The 17,469-nt window shown below is 40.4% G+C and overlaps 2 protein-coding genes across 10 annotated transcripts in view; one reads left to right on the plus strand and one right to left on the minus strand.

Moving 5' to 3' along the window:
* The window catches only part of ZBTB25 (zinc finger and BTB domain containing 25), a 42,616-nt gene that overhangs the window by 4,993 nt on the left and 20,154 nt on the right, over nt 1-17,469 (minus strand). The window contains exons 4-5 of one of the 6 annotated variants that reach the window (XM_070249233.1): nt 17,408-17,440; nt 3,676-3,804 (exon numbers count right to left, since the gene is read on the minus strand). The exons of 1 other annotated variant lie outside the window; for it this stretch is intronic. In XM_070249233.1, coding sequence (XP_070105334.1) covers nt 17,409-17,440 — 32 coding nt within the window. In that variant the 3' untranslated portion in view covers nt 3,676-3,804; nt 17,408. Of the gene's footprint in view, nt 1-3,675; nt 3,805-3,934; nt 4,343-4,449; nt 4,573-15,234; nt 17,441-17,469 lie in introns of those variants that run through there. 4 more of the 6 variants (XM_070249231.1, XM_070249234.1, XM_070249229.1 and 1 more) reach the window with 4 other exon arrangements.
* Nucleotides 2,834-11,921, plus strand: AKAP5 (A-kinase anchoring protein 5). Of its 4 annotated transcripts, XM_070249239.1 has the most exons (3): nt 2,908-3,310; nt 4,030-4,081; nt 5,870-11,921. In XM_070249239.1, exon 3 carries the CDS (start codon nt 6,128-6,130, stop codon nt 7,415-7,417), a length of 1,290 nt encoding a protein of 429 aa, XP_070105340.1. In that variant the 5' UTR covers nt 2,908-3,310; nt 4,030-4,081; nt 5,870-6,127; the 3' UTR covers nt 7,418-11,921. The 4 variants fall into 4 exon arrangements, with proteins under 4 accessions (XP_005605292.1, XP_070105340.1, XP_070105341.1 ...); XM_005605235.4 differs by lacking the exon at nt 4,030-4,081 and having other exon boundaries at nt 2,834-3,310; XM_070249240.1 differs by lacking the exon at nt 2,908-3,310 and having other exon boundaries at nt 3,587-4,081.

Consider the following 17,469-nt stretch of genomic DNA (forward strand, 5'->3'; position numbering starts at 1 on the left):
AGTGACCTCTAGCTTCAAAATGGGAGCTGACCTTTGGCTGGAAATGAGTAGAGATAAACAGAAGAAATCTGTAAGTTAGGTTTATCTCTCCATTTTACAGAAAGGCAAACTTGAAAAGTGCACTGCTACTGCCTGCCAGATGAACTTGTTAGGTTGTCTGACCCCAGAGCCTCTGCTCTTCACTATATTCTGCCTTTCAGAGCTCCTCCTAAAGGCAGCCCCTGCCAGGTTGTACAGAAATGGACACCCATTTGTGACAGGTGGAAAGCCGTGCCCATTTCACATCCCTTCAGAAGGGAGGGATGATAAACGGTGGAGAGCAAAGGGAAGAGATAAAGAGGTGAGGAAGGCTGCTGAGCAATATTGAGAGCATGGGTTTTGTGGAATGATTCTTCAATCTGTGATAAAGAAGATGTGTGATAAAGAGAAGGCATGAAGCACAAACAATAGCTGTAGGCTAACTGAAGTCCTGAATTCAAGACCTACAGAAGCATTAGTGTGTGGGGTATGTAATAGTATGTGTTGCCAGAGACGGTCCAGTGCCTTTACCTTGGGGCTAGGAGTCCTTCCTGATCGCTGGCTTCCCTGTCCCATCCTTGCCCTTCTCTGGCTGCTAATGCCTTCCCTCCCCATATTTGTAATATCACTGATAATAAGATTGCTCCTTCTCAGAGCTGCACCTCAGAGGCTATTGCTGTGCATTGAAGATGTAGATACACTCTTACGAAAGAGACAGCATTTATGTGCTGCCAAGTAAAGCTGATTCTAACAGAATTACTGTTGAGTTTCTGTTGGCTGTTGCAGCCCTGATGGTGCCCAGGAACAGATCAAACCTCCTGAGAACTGGGGCCACAGGTTCATTTAATGGTGTACCAGGGAAGGGGGATGGCAGGCTTATTCCCAGAAGGTCTCTAAAATGTAAGAAACATTACAAAGGAGTTGTCAACCATTTTTGGTAGCTACAGGCCCAGGCATGGGTAGATAAGGACCAGGATGGGAGAAACGGTATGATCAACAGAGAGCAGATAAATGCGTTCAGATACATATGCAAGCTATTTTATTGGTATCTGGTGATGTTAACAAGCAGTAGGTAGGATAATTTTTCATCTAATTGGAGAGATATATTTATAACCTGTTTCTCATTATATAATGAAAAGCTACTAATGGAGTCACAGACAATGATATGGGTAATAGCTTAAACAGTCTCACTGTCACTTAAGTGAGTTCAGGAATGACAGATTTCTTTCATGCATGAGGTACTGGGTACATTTTTTTCAACTCAGATATGGCATCAGGTTCTAGTCATGTCCTAAAGAAAAACCACAGTGCAGTATTTTATTTATAGCACTATACTCTGCGTGAGTGTGTGCGTGCGCTGGAGGCTGGGGATGAGTTGTCATATACCTTAAAGAAACCTGCCTTTCAGATACAAGAGCAATTCACCTCTTACCTCAAACTGCCCTTCAGCTCCCTTTCACTATTTTTTTTTTTTTTTTTAAGAAAAGCAAGTGAAATAAGATCTACAAGTCATTACGGTGACCCTTATTGTTTTAACCGTCCCTTGTTTCATTTCCAACTACTTCCTAATAAGACCACGTTCTACCCTGTCTTCATCTACATAAGCTCATTTTATTTTTGTCTGAACTTGTTGCAAACTCCCTGATCTGCTGGATTTGAGAAAACTTGGATCTCAATTGATTGTGAGTTCTTGGATTTCTTTTGGCTTCTTTAAAGTTGAAAACTGACAGTAGGCGGGGTTAGCAGCTTATCTGGGGACATAAAGGACATTTTCACAGACTGGTGTTTGCTGAATGAACAAAGATAAATTGAATTCTTAATACAACTAAACTAGATGCCTATAGATTTTCCTGTTTTGCAGCTCTTGTCTCTAACTTTTATCAGTAGATTTAAGATCTTGACAACTTAGATTCTGCTTTGCTATTGTGTGCTAATAGTTCTTCCCTTAATAAATCTCAGTGGAAGCTATAGGATCTTACAAGGGTAAAATGTATTCCTGGAAAAACATCCAAAAATGGATAACAGATTTACGCTCCCAAAGATGATGATCCTATTGAAGAAAGGGGAGGGAGACAGCTGCTCTCCGGTAGTCCTCTCCACCTTCATCTGGGTGGTGTACAGACACCAGGGGGAGGCAGGAATTCTGCATCTTGCAGGGCCTCACAGCTGGAGCTCCAAGGAATGCCCTTGTTGGTAATGGTAAACCCAAAGACAGTCACCCTAAGCAATCGTAGCAACACCTTGGGTATACATTAATGCGTATGTGCACAGATAAATGCTTGTGATGCTTTTCAGTATGGGTAGTAACTTGTTTAGATAAAGTCTCAGAAATGTATGAAAATACACAAGCTAGCCAGTCAGGCAGGAGAGTAGATGTTGCCTGTGGCCTTTGCTCTGACTGGAACTGGAATTGTGAAGAAAGCCATCTCCCGCTTTCCACCCCCGCTTAAGTGAGAGGGACAAGGTTAAGTAGACATCCAGGAATATCCTGAAGGGGTAACCCGCATCTACCTGAACTTATTTTTGGAAATATAAAAGGTATGGAAGATGGGTGGAGCTGGGTTCCTGTGCCCTTCTGGCCTCGGCTGCGCATAGGTTGCATCATCTCTACCTGCCCCCGAGACCAGGGAGACAAGGGTCTGGTCTCGGGCCTTTGAGTCTGGGAATGAACCGTGGTCTCATTACACCCAAACGCACTCCTGGGAAAGTTTTGCTTTTTTCTGTTTCAATTCATATATTTAATTTTCTCTCCAAATGAGACTTCACACGGCACAGTTTTGAATCCTACTTTTAAAATGTGGTATCTGCTATGTCCAAATATTCGTTGTAGGGGGTAGGTTCCAATGGGAGTGCCTATTATTTAAAACCAGATTTTCTACTTCGCGTCTCAGAAAATGTGGGGCTCACTACCCTGGTCCCCTCCCCATCTGCCGGCTCTCTCTCGCTGTGGCTGCCGTGGCCCGGATGAGGTCGCGCTGCGGGGATTCGCGCCCGGGCTAGGGGCGCCAAGGGCTGCTCCCGCGGGGGGGCACGCTGCTGGCAGGTGACCTCCAATCGCCCCGCGCCCGCCGCCCGGGCCCCGCCCCGCGCCCGCCCGCCCGCTCCGCACGCATTGGTGCCGCTGGCTGTCGGTCCCCGCGCTCTGGGGAGGGGGCGCCGCAGGGCTGCGGTCCCTCTGCAGAGGGCTGCTTGCTCCAGGTGCGACCGTGGCTTCCCGGCTGCCTGGGCGCCTGGCCCCGCGAGCGCCCCCCGACCTCGGCAGCAGAGTCGGACAGGGACCCCGGCGTCTTCGGTAAGTGGAGGGCGAGGAGGTTGCAGGGTCCGGTCCGCTGACCGCCTGGGCGGCAGGGTAGGCGAGAGGTGCCGCTGGACACCGGGAACCCGGGCCCCCGAGATGGCCGAGGTGAGAACCGGGAAGGTCGTTTGTCCCAGGCGTCTCAGCCAGCGCGACCCTGCTCAGTTCTGCCCACCTACCCTCTTCGCGTGACAGCCCGTCCTAGAAGCATGAGTTGCCTTTAGCTTTTTCCTTCTTTCTCCTTTTTTGGGGGAAATGTGATTTGGGGTTCCTGGTCATTATAATTCTGCGGATAGCTTGAAGCTGGGTTATCTGCTCCACGCCCCCGGCACTTTCCTTTTTGAGTACTTTCTGCTGCGCGCTAGCTCCTGCCACAGCGCGTCGAGCCAGGAGAGACGCCTTCCTCCGGGAGGAAGCTTCGTCCGCGTCTGGCGCTGGGGGAGAGTCGCTGCTTTTCTCAGGCAGTCGCTGCCCTTCGCCTCCGTGCTTCTCTGCTCAAGGGAAAAAGAGAAGGGGCATTTTCTGTGGCATTGGACTTATGATTCTATCGGGAAATGAGAATAGAGACTTTAAGATTCCTGAGGCGATAAAACTATCCTTGCAGGTTAAAGACGAATCGTTTGCAATCTAACATTCTGCAAAGTTTTATTGTCTACAGACTGCATTTTCCCGATTTCAGTTAGGTTTTTGTTTGAGTATTTGTTTTATTTCTACAGTGTGATAGATGTTCAAGTGAGCTTCTCAAACAGTTGTCTTCGGGCAATCCAGGTTAGTTTCAAATGATACATTCCTAAACGTGATCTAATGTCAATATTTCTATTAGTTATACATCCTCTGGTTAACAAAAACTCTCAGGCGCTGAGAACTCACAAGAGGTGAGAAGACAAAGAGCTATAACCAGCTGTGTGGTTCTAGTGCTGACGGAAGCATTATATGAGGAGAGACGCAGTAAAATGTTCGTATCTTCGTTCCAGTGTTGTTTAGGATGACTGTCTTTCTGTCAGAGGCATGGAGTATGTACCACCCAACCTAAGGGAATATTTACTTAGATCATAAACTGATTTTCAGAGTTCTAGTTCCTTTTGTGGTTCACAAAATCAGGAGCTACTGAAATAAACTTTCAACAATGAAGGATTTACATAAAAACAGTACAAGGAAGGAGTCTCTTTGCTTATTTTAGGACATCCATCAACTAAATTCTTAGGAATGTTGTTAGATGATCACCTCACATCTCTGTTCATCGGTACCATCACACCATTCTGTGGATTAATTTTAAAACATACCTTTATATTTATATATAACTAGTCAGTTTGCCAATTGCATAGCTTATCAACTTATATTTGGCTTTCAAATTAGTTCCAGAACCAAGAAAACAAAATATAAAGAATTTCAAAAGCTCGATTTTCAGATAGCAAGAATGTAGTCTAATCTTGGTTTAATTATGAGTTGATGGGCTTGCATTATGGTTAAATGACCATTAAACCATTTCATAAATTTTTGACTAGTGAATCTAGAGCAGATGGGATTCTGCAAACAATTCCCTTTTCTGATGAAATTCTTAAAGCCGTTTCAGAGCATAGGCTTCAGAAACAGGCAGTTTTGGGGTGACCCTGAGCTCTGTTACCCACTACCTGCGTAATCTCGGGCAAGTTGCTTAACCTCTCCAGCCCCATTTCTTCATCTGCAGATGGTGATGCCACCACCCACTGACTTTGGGATGTTGTGGGGAGGAATAGAGATGTAAGTAAAAGTGCTTAGCACTTCCTGATACACAGGAGTTGCTCAATAAATGTCAGCTATTATTATCATTCACTCTTACTGACCTTCAACTGTGTGCTCATTATGGAAAATGTCTGAACAGCAGATACTTGGGGGGAAAAATGTCAAAATTATATAACTAAATTTGAGAGTAGAAAATGACAGTAATGTTAAATTTCCCAAGAGTATGTATGAAAAGTAGCACCTCCTTGATGGAACATACATTTTTAGAACAGAAGCCTTATGGTATAATGGGAAGAACAGTGGGGAGTCAAAGTCTTCAGTTCTAACTCTGGCTATGACCTTATCTAGCTGTATGGCTTTCAGCAGGCCAACTGCCCACTCTGGAGCTCAGTTTCTCCATCTGGCTGGACCTGAATAATCTTGAGTAATCTCTAAGATCCTTTGCAGCTTCAGAATTCTTTATTGCATGTAGTAAAAATTATACTAGCTTGCTTATCATCCTGCCCTTCACCGGTTTTTTTGTTTGTTAACTTGCAATTCAGAGTCATAAACAATTCATAAAGACAGCCCAACTAAAGAATTGATAAAATAATATCAGATTTTCAGAGTAATCAAAAATGAAGTTTTAACAAAGAGAACAGAGCAAAATAGATTCACATTGAAATCTTTTTGATAGGGGTAAAGTAAATCTCAATTTTTATTCTCTACTCATTTCAGTAAGTTATTATATGGGAAACATGCCTAGTAGAATCATATACATTCAACTGAAATAGTTTCTGTAGAAAACAATAGGCTGATGGTGAAATAAAACACCACTCTCTTTTCTCTCATCAGGTTGATCGTTAAATAAAACAAAAATCTACCCAGTAAAGGGCTTTCGTGAAGAAATTAAAGAGAGAAATTACAATAGAGAAACTAGGCATTTGTATACTGGAGAAACCTCCTTAACAACTATATGGAGTAAGACGAAAAGAGTGGATACACCTGGAAGAAATTTTACTTAGTATGATGTTTTTGCCCACCTTTTTGTCATAAAAGGCTGCTAAGGAAGAAGGAATACAGTTTTCTGGAGAAAGAGAGTGTAATGTAAAAATGGAGACCACAGTTTCTGAAATTCAAGTAGAAAGCAAGGATGAGAAGAGACCAGCAGAAGTTAGTCCTCAGGATAAGAGGCAGGAAGAAGAGGCATCGATGCTTTGCTTCAAGAGAAGAAAGAAACCAGCCAAAGCGGTGAAGCCCAGAGTCGGCTCTGACGCTGCTGGTGTGGCAAGGAAGTGTCCCCTAGAAGCAGGCGCTTCTGATCAGCCACAACCCCAAGTGGGGGCCTGGGCCTCAATCAAACGTCTTGTAACACGCAGGAAAAGGTCAGATTCTTCAAAGCAGCAGAAGCTCTTTGAGGCTAAAGTGCAACCTGAAATCAATGCTGAAGATGCTGATCCTTCTAAGAAAAAGGCAAAATCCAGACTTAAGATTCCCTGCATAAAATTCTCCAAAGGGGAGAAAAGAAGTAATCATTCCAAAATTATTGAAGACTCAGACTGCAGCATCAGAGTCCAGGGAGAAGCTGAAAGTTTGGATACAAAAACTCTGACCCAATCAGATGACCAGGCCACAAAGACCAAGGTCACCCAGGATGTAAGTGAAGATGTCTCTCAGAAAGGGACTGATGAGGTCTGTGAATTCAATGTGAGCAACAGCATAATTTCTCCTGGAGAGACAGTGATTTCAGTAGAAGTTGGGTTAGATATGGGGCCTTCTGCTATTCAAACAGGAACTCTAATTCTTGAAAAAGATATTGAGATGACTGAGGAAAAGCAAAGTGTTCAACCCCAGCAGGCAAGCCCACTTGAAATTTCAGAAACAGAACACCTGCTACCAGTGGTTTCTGATGTTTCGCCCTCACCTGCAATCCCAGATCAACAAATTGTGGAAGAAGCCAGAAACAGTATCCTAGAAAGTGGACCAGATTGGAAAGACTATGAAAGTAGAGAGATTGTAGCTGAAGAGAGTAAGCCAAAAGACACTGAATTGAGCCAGGAATCAGGCTTTAAAGAAAATGAGATCAATGCAGAGAAACCCAAACCAGAAGAAAGCAAAAGAATGGAGCCAATTGCTATTATTATTACAGACACTGAAATCAGTGAATTTGATGTTAAGAAATCTAAAAATGTCCCTAAGCAATTCTTAATGTCAATGGAAAATGAGCAAGTAGGAGTTTTTGCTAATGACAGTGGTTTTGAAGGTAGAACTTCAGAACAATATGAAACACTTTTAATAGAAACAGCCTCTTCTCTTGTCAAGAATGCTATCCAGTTGTCTATAGAACAGCTCGTCAATGAAATGGCCTCTGATGACAAGAAAATAAACAACCTTCTACAGTGACTTAATTTCCAGATCATGGGAGGGAAAAAAAAGCTTAATGATGAATTATTTTACATGTTTGTGGCATTTCTTACTCAGTAACAAATGAGAGATTTATCATCTGTGGAATTTAAAGGTATAATTCCAGCCCAGAAGTGCTAAAGAATTAATCAAGTTAATAAAACTCTCCCTAACACTGAAATGCAGTCACTTCTGGGTTGGAGGAAGTCAGTACAGACTACGATGCAAGGAGACACAGACGGAGCTGCTAAAATCACCTGTGGTGATTGAGATGCTGGGAAGAAGATGTATTTATGGAGCTCTTACAGTATGCCATAAGCTCTTTGATATCCTCTGACGTCACAAAGCCTGGTTTCCTTGTGATAGTTCAACCCTCTGTATTGGTTAACATCCCATTCAGTTTTCCAAAAACTTTTTTTTACAGTGCACTTTTATGTTGTTTGAAACAGTGAATAAGGTGAGCTATTTTTGTGAATGTGTGATTCAGAGTTGTTACACTCCTAGGCAGTAGTCTCACCTCAAAAAAATATTGCATTTTCCCAGTTTCAGCAGAATATGCATATTTGAATTAAACATGAGTGGTTTTCCGGTCTTTCTCATGTCCCTTACAAAAGCCATTCACAAATTGCTTCAAACAGGCAAATAATTACCAAGTGCCAAGGTGTGGAAGCAGGGAGTGCATTTTCCCTCTCCATCTTTCTTCTGCCTCAAAGAGACCTGTATAAATCCGTTTCTGCATGGGATCATCTGCTGAAAAGTTAGCAACAAAAACTAAAACAACAGCAAGAAGAAAAACAACAGGAGTGGAACATTCTTTTCCATCCAGGAGAAGGCAAACTCCCCAAGTAACAAATATTGCAGATAACAGGATTCATCTGTCAGGATGACTTCTCTAGAGCCATACTCATCAGCCTCTCAAAGAGAAGGGGAAAGGGAATTCAAAGCCAGCCTGGCAGTAAAACTCCTAGGAAATCACAATAATTTAGTGAAAATGTTATTCATTCTTGACCTAGAATGAGCCAAGTACACGGTTGAACAGAAAGTGAAAAGTTATTGCCAAAGCACATTATACTTTAAATGTCAATATTCTTTCATTGTGCCTGTCTGTTGAGACACCAGTAAAAAACATTTTACATGGAGATTGAAAATTAACTTTTTCATCCATATTTTAGTCCAGCTAATCCCTTACAAAATAGTGAACTTAATATAACAATGAGAAGGGCTTATTTGCATTTTATTTAGTTATTTAAATCATCAATCTCATCAATGATTGCCTTTTTTTTGAAAAAGTCACTCTATTTCAATCGTTTCTTGTGTAAAATGACCACACTACTACAACAAGCTCCCTGCCTCAGAGACTAGGGTTCATGCTGTGCAGTCCCCCACTGTCTAAACTGAGTGACAGTGTTACTCGGAAAGTAGATGACGTCATGGAAAGCTTTCACTCGAGGTATAAGGTGTTTGTTAAAAAGTATTTGTACATCCTTGGAGAAAAAAATGTACCTTAGATGATTTTAAATGAGCTGGTGACTTACTGCATTATTTGTGGATTGCATATGGAAAGTACGTGCTAATTTGTCCTATAGAATCTTGTTTCTTTCTGTAAGTACATATTGAGACCTCTGGCAGAAGAACCTTATCTGAATTTGGAAATGAAGCAAATAATGGATATTATGAGAAAGGTTCTTTGCTGAAGCGCAAAAGTATTCCCCCAGCTTTTCCTACCTTCATGCTTATAAACTTTGGGGAGGGGGGCCCACTAAACGCCTCCAATTTAGCAAGATGAAAAGTGGATCTTTCAAAACACATGACCCAAGAAATTCATTTAAGAAATTTTGATTATATAACTTTTAAACTTTTTTTTAAAAAAAGACTGCTAAGTCATCCTTCCTAAAAATACTCTTTTTAAGTCACTCTATGTGGTGCTAACAGACTTGGACAGCTACCAGCAAATATCATACCATATTTAAAAATGAACAATTTTAAAAACCTGATTAAAGTTGGTGCATTTTACAGTGTTTTGAAGAATCCTGCCTTTATTTACTGCAAGGATGGCTCAAGCCAATATACTTGCATTTTAAGTTTTTAGTAATCTCTCATGCCTGAGCAAAAAGTACAGCTCTTATCAGTTATTGAAAATATTTTGAAAAGTTTAGGCAATTTATTTGGGAGTTTTAAAAAGAGAAACGAGGTAAATACATGTAATGAATTTTTTTGTTAAGAAATAACATTTTATCTAACGAGACCTAGGTTTCTATTTTTTTTCATTGTAGTTTGATATATATTTTTGGTTAGAATATACTATAACTGATTTTTGTGATGAAATATGTACTCTACTTGCATTCATTCTTAAATGGTTGTTTTCTCCTCAGTCTTTTCCCCCCCGCCCCCCGGGGAAGATTAGCCCTGAGCTAACATCTGCCAATCCTCCTCTTTTTGCTGAGGAAGACTGGCCGTGAGCTAACATCCGTGCCCATCTTCCTCTACTTTATATGTAGGACGCCCGCCACAGCATGGCTTGATGAGGGGTGCCATGTCCGCACCCGGGATCCGAACCGGCAAACCCCGGGCCGCCAAATCAGAACGTGCCCACTTAACCGCTGCACCACTGGGCTGGCCTCTCTCCTCAATCTTTTCTATTGAGACTATCTGGTGAATTAAATAAGGATTCCAGTTTGAAAAAGGAATCTGGAATCTAACTGGTCAAATGCTACTACAGTGAATTCTAAAGTGACCCAAATTGTTTTGTTATAGAAATAATTAAGAATCAGATGACTTGGAGGTCTTCCATAAAATATTTTTTATTATAATGGCATTTATTTTACGCAATTTGACCTTATATGCAAGACATTAAATGAAATAGATTCTTATTCAATTCACATCTATTTGACAATATGTAAATGATTGTTTAAAAGGCAATTTAATAACACTATATTAATTTTCATTTAAATTTGCTGTGCTATAAATGCTGCTTTTAGTGAACAATAATTAGCTGGGATTCACTTTCTCTTTGAACTCAGAATTTTACAAGGCTGGTTGGTTTATTAGATGCTTTTTAATTTTTTCAGCATATCATCTTCCCCCTTTTAAAAGTCAAGTATTATTCACTGTGCTTTACAACACAGTGAATATGAAAATCCTCCTCTATTTCATGGAGCACTATTCACTTACATTTTCTTAAAGTACTTTGTAGGATATAAAAATAGTAGCCGATAACATTTGAGTAAAAGTAGCAGAAAACAAAAGAACTTTCAAACAGAAATTATGCTCTCTGCCACCTCCTCCACCTCAAAGAATAAGAAGCATGTGGCACAAATGGAGTTCAGAAAAGCCGTCTGCATAATTTTCTTTCAAGGTAATCTATTTGACAGCATGAAGTCTGTGATGATCTTAATTGATCTACCATTGAGTGGAGCCTTAGAAACCCTCTGATTTACTTCTGAGAGATTATGTTATTTCACTAGTGTGTGTGAATGGCCTTGCTGCTAGAGGCTTTGAGAGACGTGGGTCAGGAGAGGGTCCCAGTCAAATCTGGCTGCCGCATGCAATCCAGTTAACTTCACCAGTAAATTTCTAACTTCAAGTTGCCTTATTTTTTATAGTTAAGAATTAATTTTGGGGGGATTTAAAGCACAATTTTTAAAATAATTGTTAGGCTTTAGAATCCCATTGTTTGAAAAGATTCTCTACTTAAATATGTAAAGTCTACTTTCTAATTCCTGATATTCAATATTTCAGGGGTTGACTTTTCTGCCTGCCATTTCTGCATTTTTAAAAATCTTCATTTAAGGTTTAGAGTTCTTTAGGTTCAAATTCCTATGATGTTTTATTGTGTAACATGAAGTTTCTTATTATACAGAATTCAAATTTTCAATATATGGTACATTTTATGGTACACTTTTGAAAATAATTTTTTGTAATGATCCTTATTTAGTTACAAAGATTTAACAGAAGGAAGCTACATAAAACTTAGATGTCCTGATTAAATTCAACTTGATTCAACATGTGTTGGGTATAACACATGCCAAACACTGTTTGATAAAGGGGACAGGCTCCCTGTCCTCTCAGAGCTCAACCTAGGGAGCAGCAGCAGTGTAACTGGGACGGGCTGAGGCCAAGAGCCACAGGTAATGCAGCATCGTGAGTGCCAGAGGGGGGAGAACAGAGAGAAAGGGATAAACTCTGTCTGATGTGGGGAAGTGGTCATATAAATACAGGAGCAGTTTGAAAGCATTCAGTCTCTCAGTAGTTAAACAGTGTATTCATTCTGACTTGTGAACAGGTGCAAAAAAAGACCTGCGTAATGTTACATATTTATAGTAGTTCTTTGTCTATAAAAATGTTAAGTGGATGAGCTATTATGAAAGTAAAAGTTGCATTTTGTATTTCTCATTTAAATTAGTACTATATTATTGTGGATCAGATGCTAATATTAAAGAAATAATACTCTGTAAAAAAAAGATTTCAACCTGAATTAATACATATACTATTAATACAGAATAAATGTTGTATTGGCTCATGTTTATTTAATTTATCCAAATCTTTTAAGAGAAACGTGGTATATGATCTTCATTTCCTAAAAATATAAAGATCACACTGATGGAACTACTGAGTTAGCACTACCGAACATTCTAGTAGCTATCTGCTGATGGGGTGTGGGATAGACTTCACAACGACATATGCCTAAAGAGCTGCCTCCAGCAAAGAGAAGCACAGACACCTAGAACTCAAATTGTTTCATTAACCTCTCTCCATCTAAAGGGCAATTCTGATTTTGATGCCATCTATGAATCTGACAGAAGTGCACTTGTTCTATCTCTTGCTGTACTCAGTTGTCCTTTCTACATTAAACTATGAATTAATAATCTTTATGATTTTCCAAATAACTAAACAATCTTGATGTGAAAAATGTAAATGATTCAGATGGTGCCTGGTTAAAGCTGGGTGTTTTGAAAGTTCTGTGTTTACTAAAACACTGATTTTATTCCCCTAATGTTGACAGTCAACTCTGTTTTCTCTGAAGCACCACCCAATGATAATCACTGGGCTTGACGAAAGAGTGGACTTTCCAATCTTGGGACCAATTTAAAGTTGACAGTGCCTTAAAAGTCCTAAAACTAGGGGCTGGCCCCGTGGCCGAGTGGTTAAGTTCGCGCGCTCCGCTGCAGGCGACCCAGTGTTTCGTTGGTTCGAATCCTGGGGCGCGGACATGGCACTGCTCATCAAAACCACGCTGAGGCAGCGTCCCACATACCACAACTAGAGGGACCCACAACAAAGAATATACAACTATGTACTGGGGGCTTTGGGGAGAAAAAATAAAATAAAATAAAATCTTTAAAAAAAAAAAAAAAGTCCTAAAACTAAACCTTGTTCCAAAGCAAAATGTCTTATTAACGTACAAACACTGTACATAAGGTACTTAATATTTCATATTTGTAGAATTTTAAAATTTATATTAAATCACATCTTTCTAATGTAAAAGAAAGATACACTACTTTTTGCAAACTTGTCCTCTCCTGCAATTCTGCTAACCCCTTTTTAGAACTCCCATTAAAGCTGAAGTCTGGAGTCCCCAACCCCTATGTGAGTAACTACTTTTCCCTTTCTCCCTGAAAGCTTGTGATCACTAGGGGCTAAGTTCCTGAGCTTAGGAAAGAGAGTGAGTATATGTGTGTGTGTACATGAACATACTACACATCTGCAGAAAATCCTCAGCAAAGCTGGGCAAAGGCACCGTGAACAATTCAGGAGAATCTAGGTGAGGGGAGGATGGTGCAGCGCCCCCTAGCCTGGAAAACTTCCAAACTAAAAATTGTCTGAAAATTCCAACCTACCATAACAGCAGTGGCAGCAGGGTCCAGCAGTTTCTGCACATTAGCAAGACTGATGCACTTTGCCCACCATGTGCTTTGCAGCTAAACTCGAATAGAACCTTAGCCTTATCTTGATCTTTATGACAGTGCAATTAGGGGGAAGTGATTAAGCCTTTCATACACTGTTCACAGCTATACCTGTGACCGTAAATCCAGGCCTCCCACCCCTGCACTCCTGGGAGATGGGGAACACAGGGTGACACAAAAGCAGATGTAATCATTTGTACACTTGTACTCGAACTTTTTATTCCCAAATTCCTACTTATAAGAAGGTCTGGTCAGTGGGTCTCTGGACCACATCTGTGATCAATCAGTCACAACTAACGCAGCTAGAGACATGCATGCTCAAATCAATCAGATATCCTCATATATAAACTACAATGCAGAGGTTCCATGTGGAACAGCCATTTGTGGCAAAAAACCTTAGAATATCACTGCTCTTTTTTAAACAGGTCATCTAGCACCAGAGTGTGTCCATCCTCCTGATCGGAACTAGTTAGAACCGTCCTTGTGCTCTGTGTAAAGTTGAGATATACTGAATGCTGAAACAACTGGTCACTACTCAATTCAGGTGAAAAAAGTCAACCTAATTTTCTGATCTTTTATCCAGATGTGCCACAAACGGCCTTATCAGTAATTTCACTGATTTCAGACTGAATTTGCTTAGAATTACCTTTTTAGTTTTATGAGTTTCCTACATACCCTTAATGTCTGGCTGATGTTTTTCTGATCTGTGAAGGGTTAATACTGAATGACAATCATTATGGTTCATTAAACTCTAAGGCTTATCTATATTCATCTGGGTGATTTTAATATTTTTTTTCCATGAAGGTATAATTTAAATACAGTAAAATTCACCCTTTTTAGTTCAGTCCTCCAAATTTTGACAAACATATAAAGTTGTGTCACCTCGGGAGTACTGTTTTTCCCTTATTCTGATTTCATTGTTCTTTTTATCACCTGTGTATTTTAGTTTAATATAATTTCCTGGCTGCATCAGTGAAAACTGCTACTTGCTGCAGAAATTCAAAATCAGGGCTTCTTACACCCAACCTTTAAGCCAGGGTAGGGAAAGTCAGGGCTGCCATGCACAGCTGTGCAAACTGTGCATAGCCCCTCTCCAGGAGCAGCACTGATTTGGTGAGTGGCGCCCCCGAGCATTTATTGTGCACAATCTGCACGGTCATACGTGGTGGCTCTGAATGTAGCCTACAGTCTGAGAGATCTGCAAAACAGGAGATGGTTAAAATAAAAAGAGGAGTCTTCTGTTTATACGCCTGCCCTCCCACACTTTAAAATACTGTGCTAGAAAGAGGACAGTAACCTCTGAGCTCATAGCACCAGACTTTGCATATATGTGTAAGAAGGGCAATGTTGGGAAATGAGAACTGGTCCAGCAAAAAAACTTTTGAGACTCACTCCACTGGAATCTTTGGTCTGCATTTTAAAACCTTTCCCCTTATATTTGCAAATGTTATATCCTTTTTGTAAAGAACCAGCACAGGTTCTTAGATTTTCCTCCCTACAAGGCAGTTATTACAAATACCAGTTACCAAAAAAAATTTTCTAATTAGATACTTACCTACATATGGTTTGGACTAAGCACCACATACCTTCCACTACAGAAAAATGTGGCAGCAGTAAATTCACAAGATCTCACCCCTCAAAAGCCTGTTTGGTCCACAAAAATCTAACATGGACCTTCCTGAAATTCAATCATTTGTACACTTGTACTTCCTGAAATTGAGTATAACATATAGACCACCAAGGGGTGACAACTACAGCTGATAAGGGCCTCCTTCTCAAGCTTCCTTCCTGCACAAGCTTCTCCCCCAGTTCCTAGGAGAGCAGGACCAGTCCAGTTGTGCAGAGAACCCCTCCCAGGACAGTGCTGTTCCCGCAGACTTCTGACAAGAAAGGACGCCATGGTTTTCTAACAGCTTAAGGGAAAATACTTTATTTTCATTATTTTGATACAGTATCACCATGTTGTTTCAATGAAAAAAGTTTCAACATTGTATAGACACTGGAAGAGAATTTATTTTAGAGGAAGTGGGTTCATTCTTTAAGCTGGCTAATCAGCTGTAAAATAAATTTAAGACAAGCATTTGATGATGAGCTGCAAAGTCCTAGGATAATATTAATAATAATGTTGCAAGCAGAAATGATGGGAGAAAAAAGAGGGCAGACTGTATTCACTATTGGAAGGCAAGAAGAGCTGAAGGTGAAAGAACTCTATTCAAGATTCAGAAGGTCTCAACTTGCTCAGAGAATGGAGGTGAGGGGAGAAAGGAATAAAGAACACCAAGTTACAAAGTCAGTTGTTGAACCATAGTTGAAAGAGAAAATTAATTCCAGGAAATAATATACAGGCCAACCTCACAGGTTGTGGATGTGAAGAAAAGAAACAAGAGGCAAGAAACAAGGAGTGTTTACTCAAATGTCTCTGATTTATCTCTTGACCAGGCAGAACACCAAAAACTGAGTCTGATGCCTGATTAGAAGAGCAAATGTGATTGGGACTGAAATTCTAAGCCTTACTGTTAAAGACTTACAAGAATCCTCAGAAATGCTGAATATAACAATCACAGTAAATGTGATATTTTAAAAAGTTTGCTGCTGCTATAATAGATTTACATGTAAATTAGAAATATCTTGATCAAAGAGGGATGTCAAGATATTTCAGCACCTAACATATTATGGAATTCTAGAAAAATGCTCATTAGTCATGACTCTATAAAGTAAAGTAAGATCTGGCAGTAGCTAACTACTAAATAGTGAATTAAGTAGTGACGCCAAATTTGAGCTTAACGTGGAATAGATTTTCAAAAGGTATACTGCTGCCACCTTTTGGCAAGATTAAAAATTTACACAAATTACAACCTACGATGACATTTTAATTTCACAAAGAGACCTTCTTAGACACACAATTATTTCAAACATTATATTAATAGATTTAAAACTGTCTTGCTGCTTAATACATCTCTGATTTTTAATAATCACACTTTTTATTTTTTAAAAGCTTCCATAAAGGATAATAAAAATAGAACTTAATTCAGAGCTAACACATCTCATACTCCATAAGAACATTATTAACTTCAAGGATAACTAGGGCATAAATCCCCAAATTTAACTTTCTTTGCATTCTTTAGCTATTGACAACCATTGCAAAACTCACTTTAAGCTTTTAGTCAACCTCAGCACTGCGGACATTTGGCCCAGATAAACTGCATTGTGAAATGTTTAGCAGCATCCCTGGCCTCTACTCACTAGATGCCAGTAGCAACCTGCCCCTTACGCCACTCAGTGTGACAACCAAAAACAGCTCCACATAACCAAATGTCCCCAGGATGACAGGGATCACCCTGTGTGCTGGTTAACTTTATGTGTCAACTTGACTGAGCCACAGGGTGCCCAGATATTTGCTCAAACGTTGTTCTGGGTGTGTCTGTGAGGGTGTTTCGGATGAGATGAACATTTGAATCGGCAGACTGAGGAGAGCAGACTGTCCTCCCTAATGTGGCAATCAGTTGAAGGGCTACAAATGAACAAAAGAGCTGACCCTTCTGAGAGGAAGAGGAGCTTCTCCCACCTGACTATTGAGCTGGGAACTGGTGTTTTCCTGCCTTTGTGGGTCTCGAACCTGCTGGCTTTTGGAATGGAACTATACCATCAGGTCTCCTGGGTCTCCAGCCTGCCAACTGTAGATCTTGGGACTTCTCAGCCTCTGTAATTGTGTGAGCCAACTCCTTCTAATCAGTCTCTCTGTATATACTATGTATACGAACACACATACTGTGTATACACATACACACACATACACACACATACACACACATCCTGTTGCTTCTGTTCCTCTAATACATCCTGGTTGAGAACCACTGTTGTAGATTATGGTACTGGAGGAGATATAGTAGAGAGTAAATAGGGAAGAAAGAAAGGAGCAAAGCAAGACATGGCTGGGGAATGACTAGACATTACCTTTCTCTCCAGGGATGGGAGTTGGAAAGCACTTGACTAGGACACCAATTTTCTGCTAACACAGATCAGGGTTGACAAGAATTGGGCTCACTGCATCATACCTCCAAAATGTTACCTGGCAGAGACCACTTACCTCACACTAGGACGACACATTTGGGAGACACTGCTGTAAAACAAGAACACATTCTATAAGCT

The sequence above is a fragment of the Equus caballus genome, chromosome 24 (genome assembly GCF_041296265.1).
Source record: "Equus caballus isolate H_3958 breed thoroughbred chromosome 24, TB-T2T, whole genome shotgun sequence".
In the NCBI taxonomy this organism is placed as follows: domain Eukaryota; kingdom Metazoa; phylum Chordata; class Mammalia; order Perissodactyla; family Equidae; genus Equus; species Equus caballus.

Coding starts and splice junctions, on each gene's coding strand:
- AKAP5 (XM_005605235.4), top strand. CDS start 6,128: ATGGAGACCACAGTTTCTGAAATTCAAGTAGAAAGCAAGGATGAGAAG.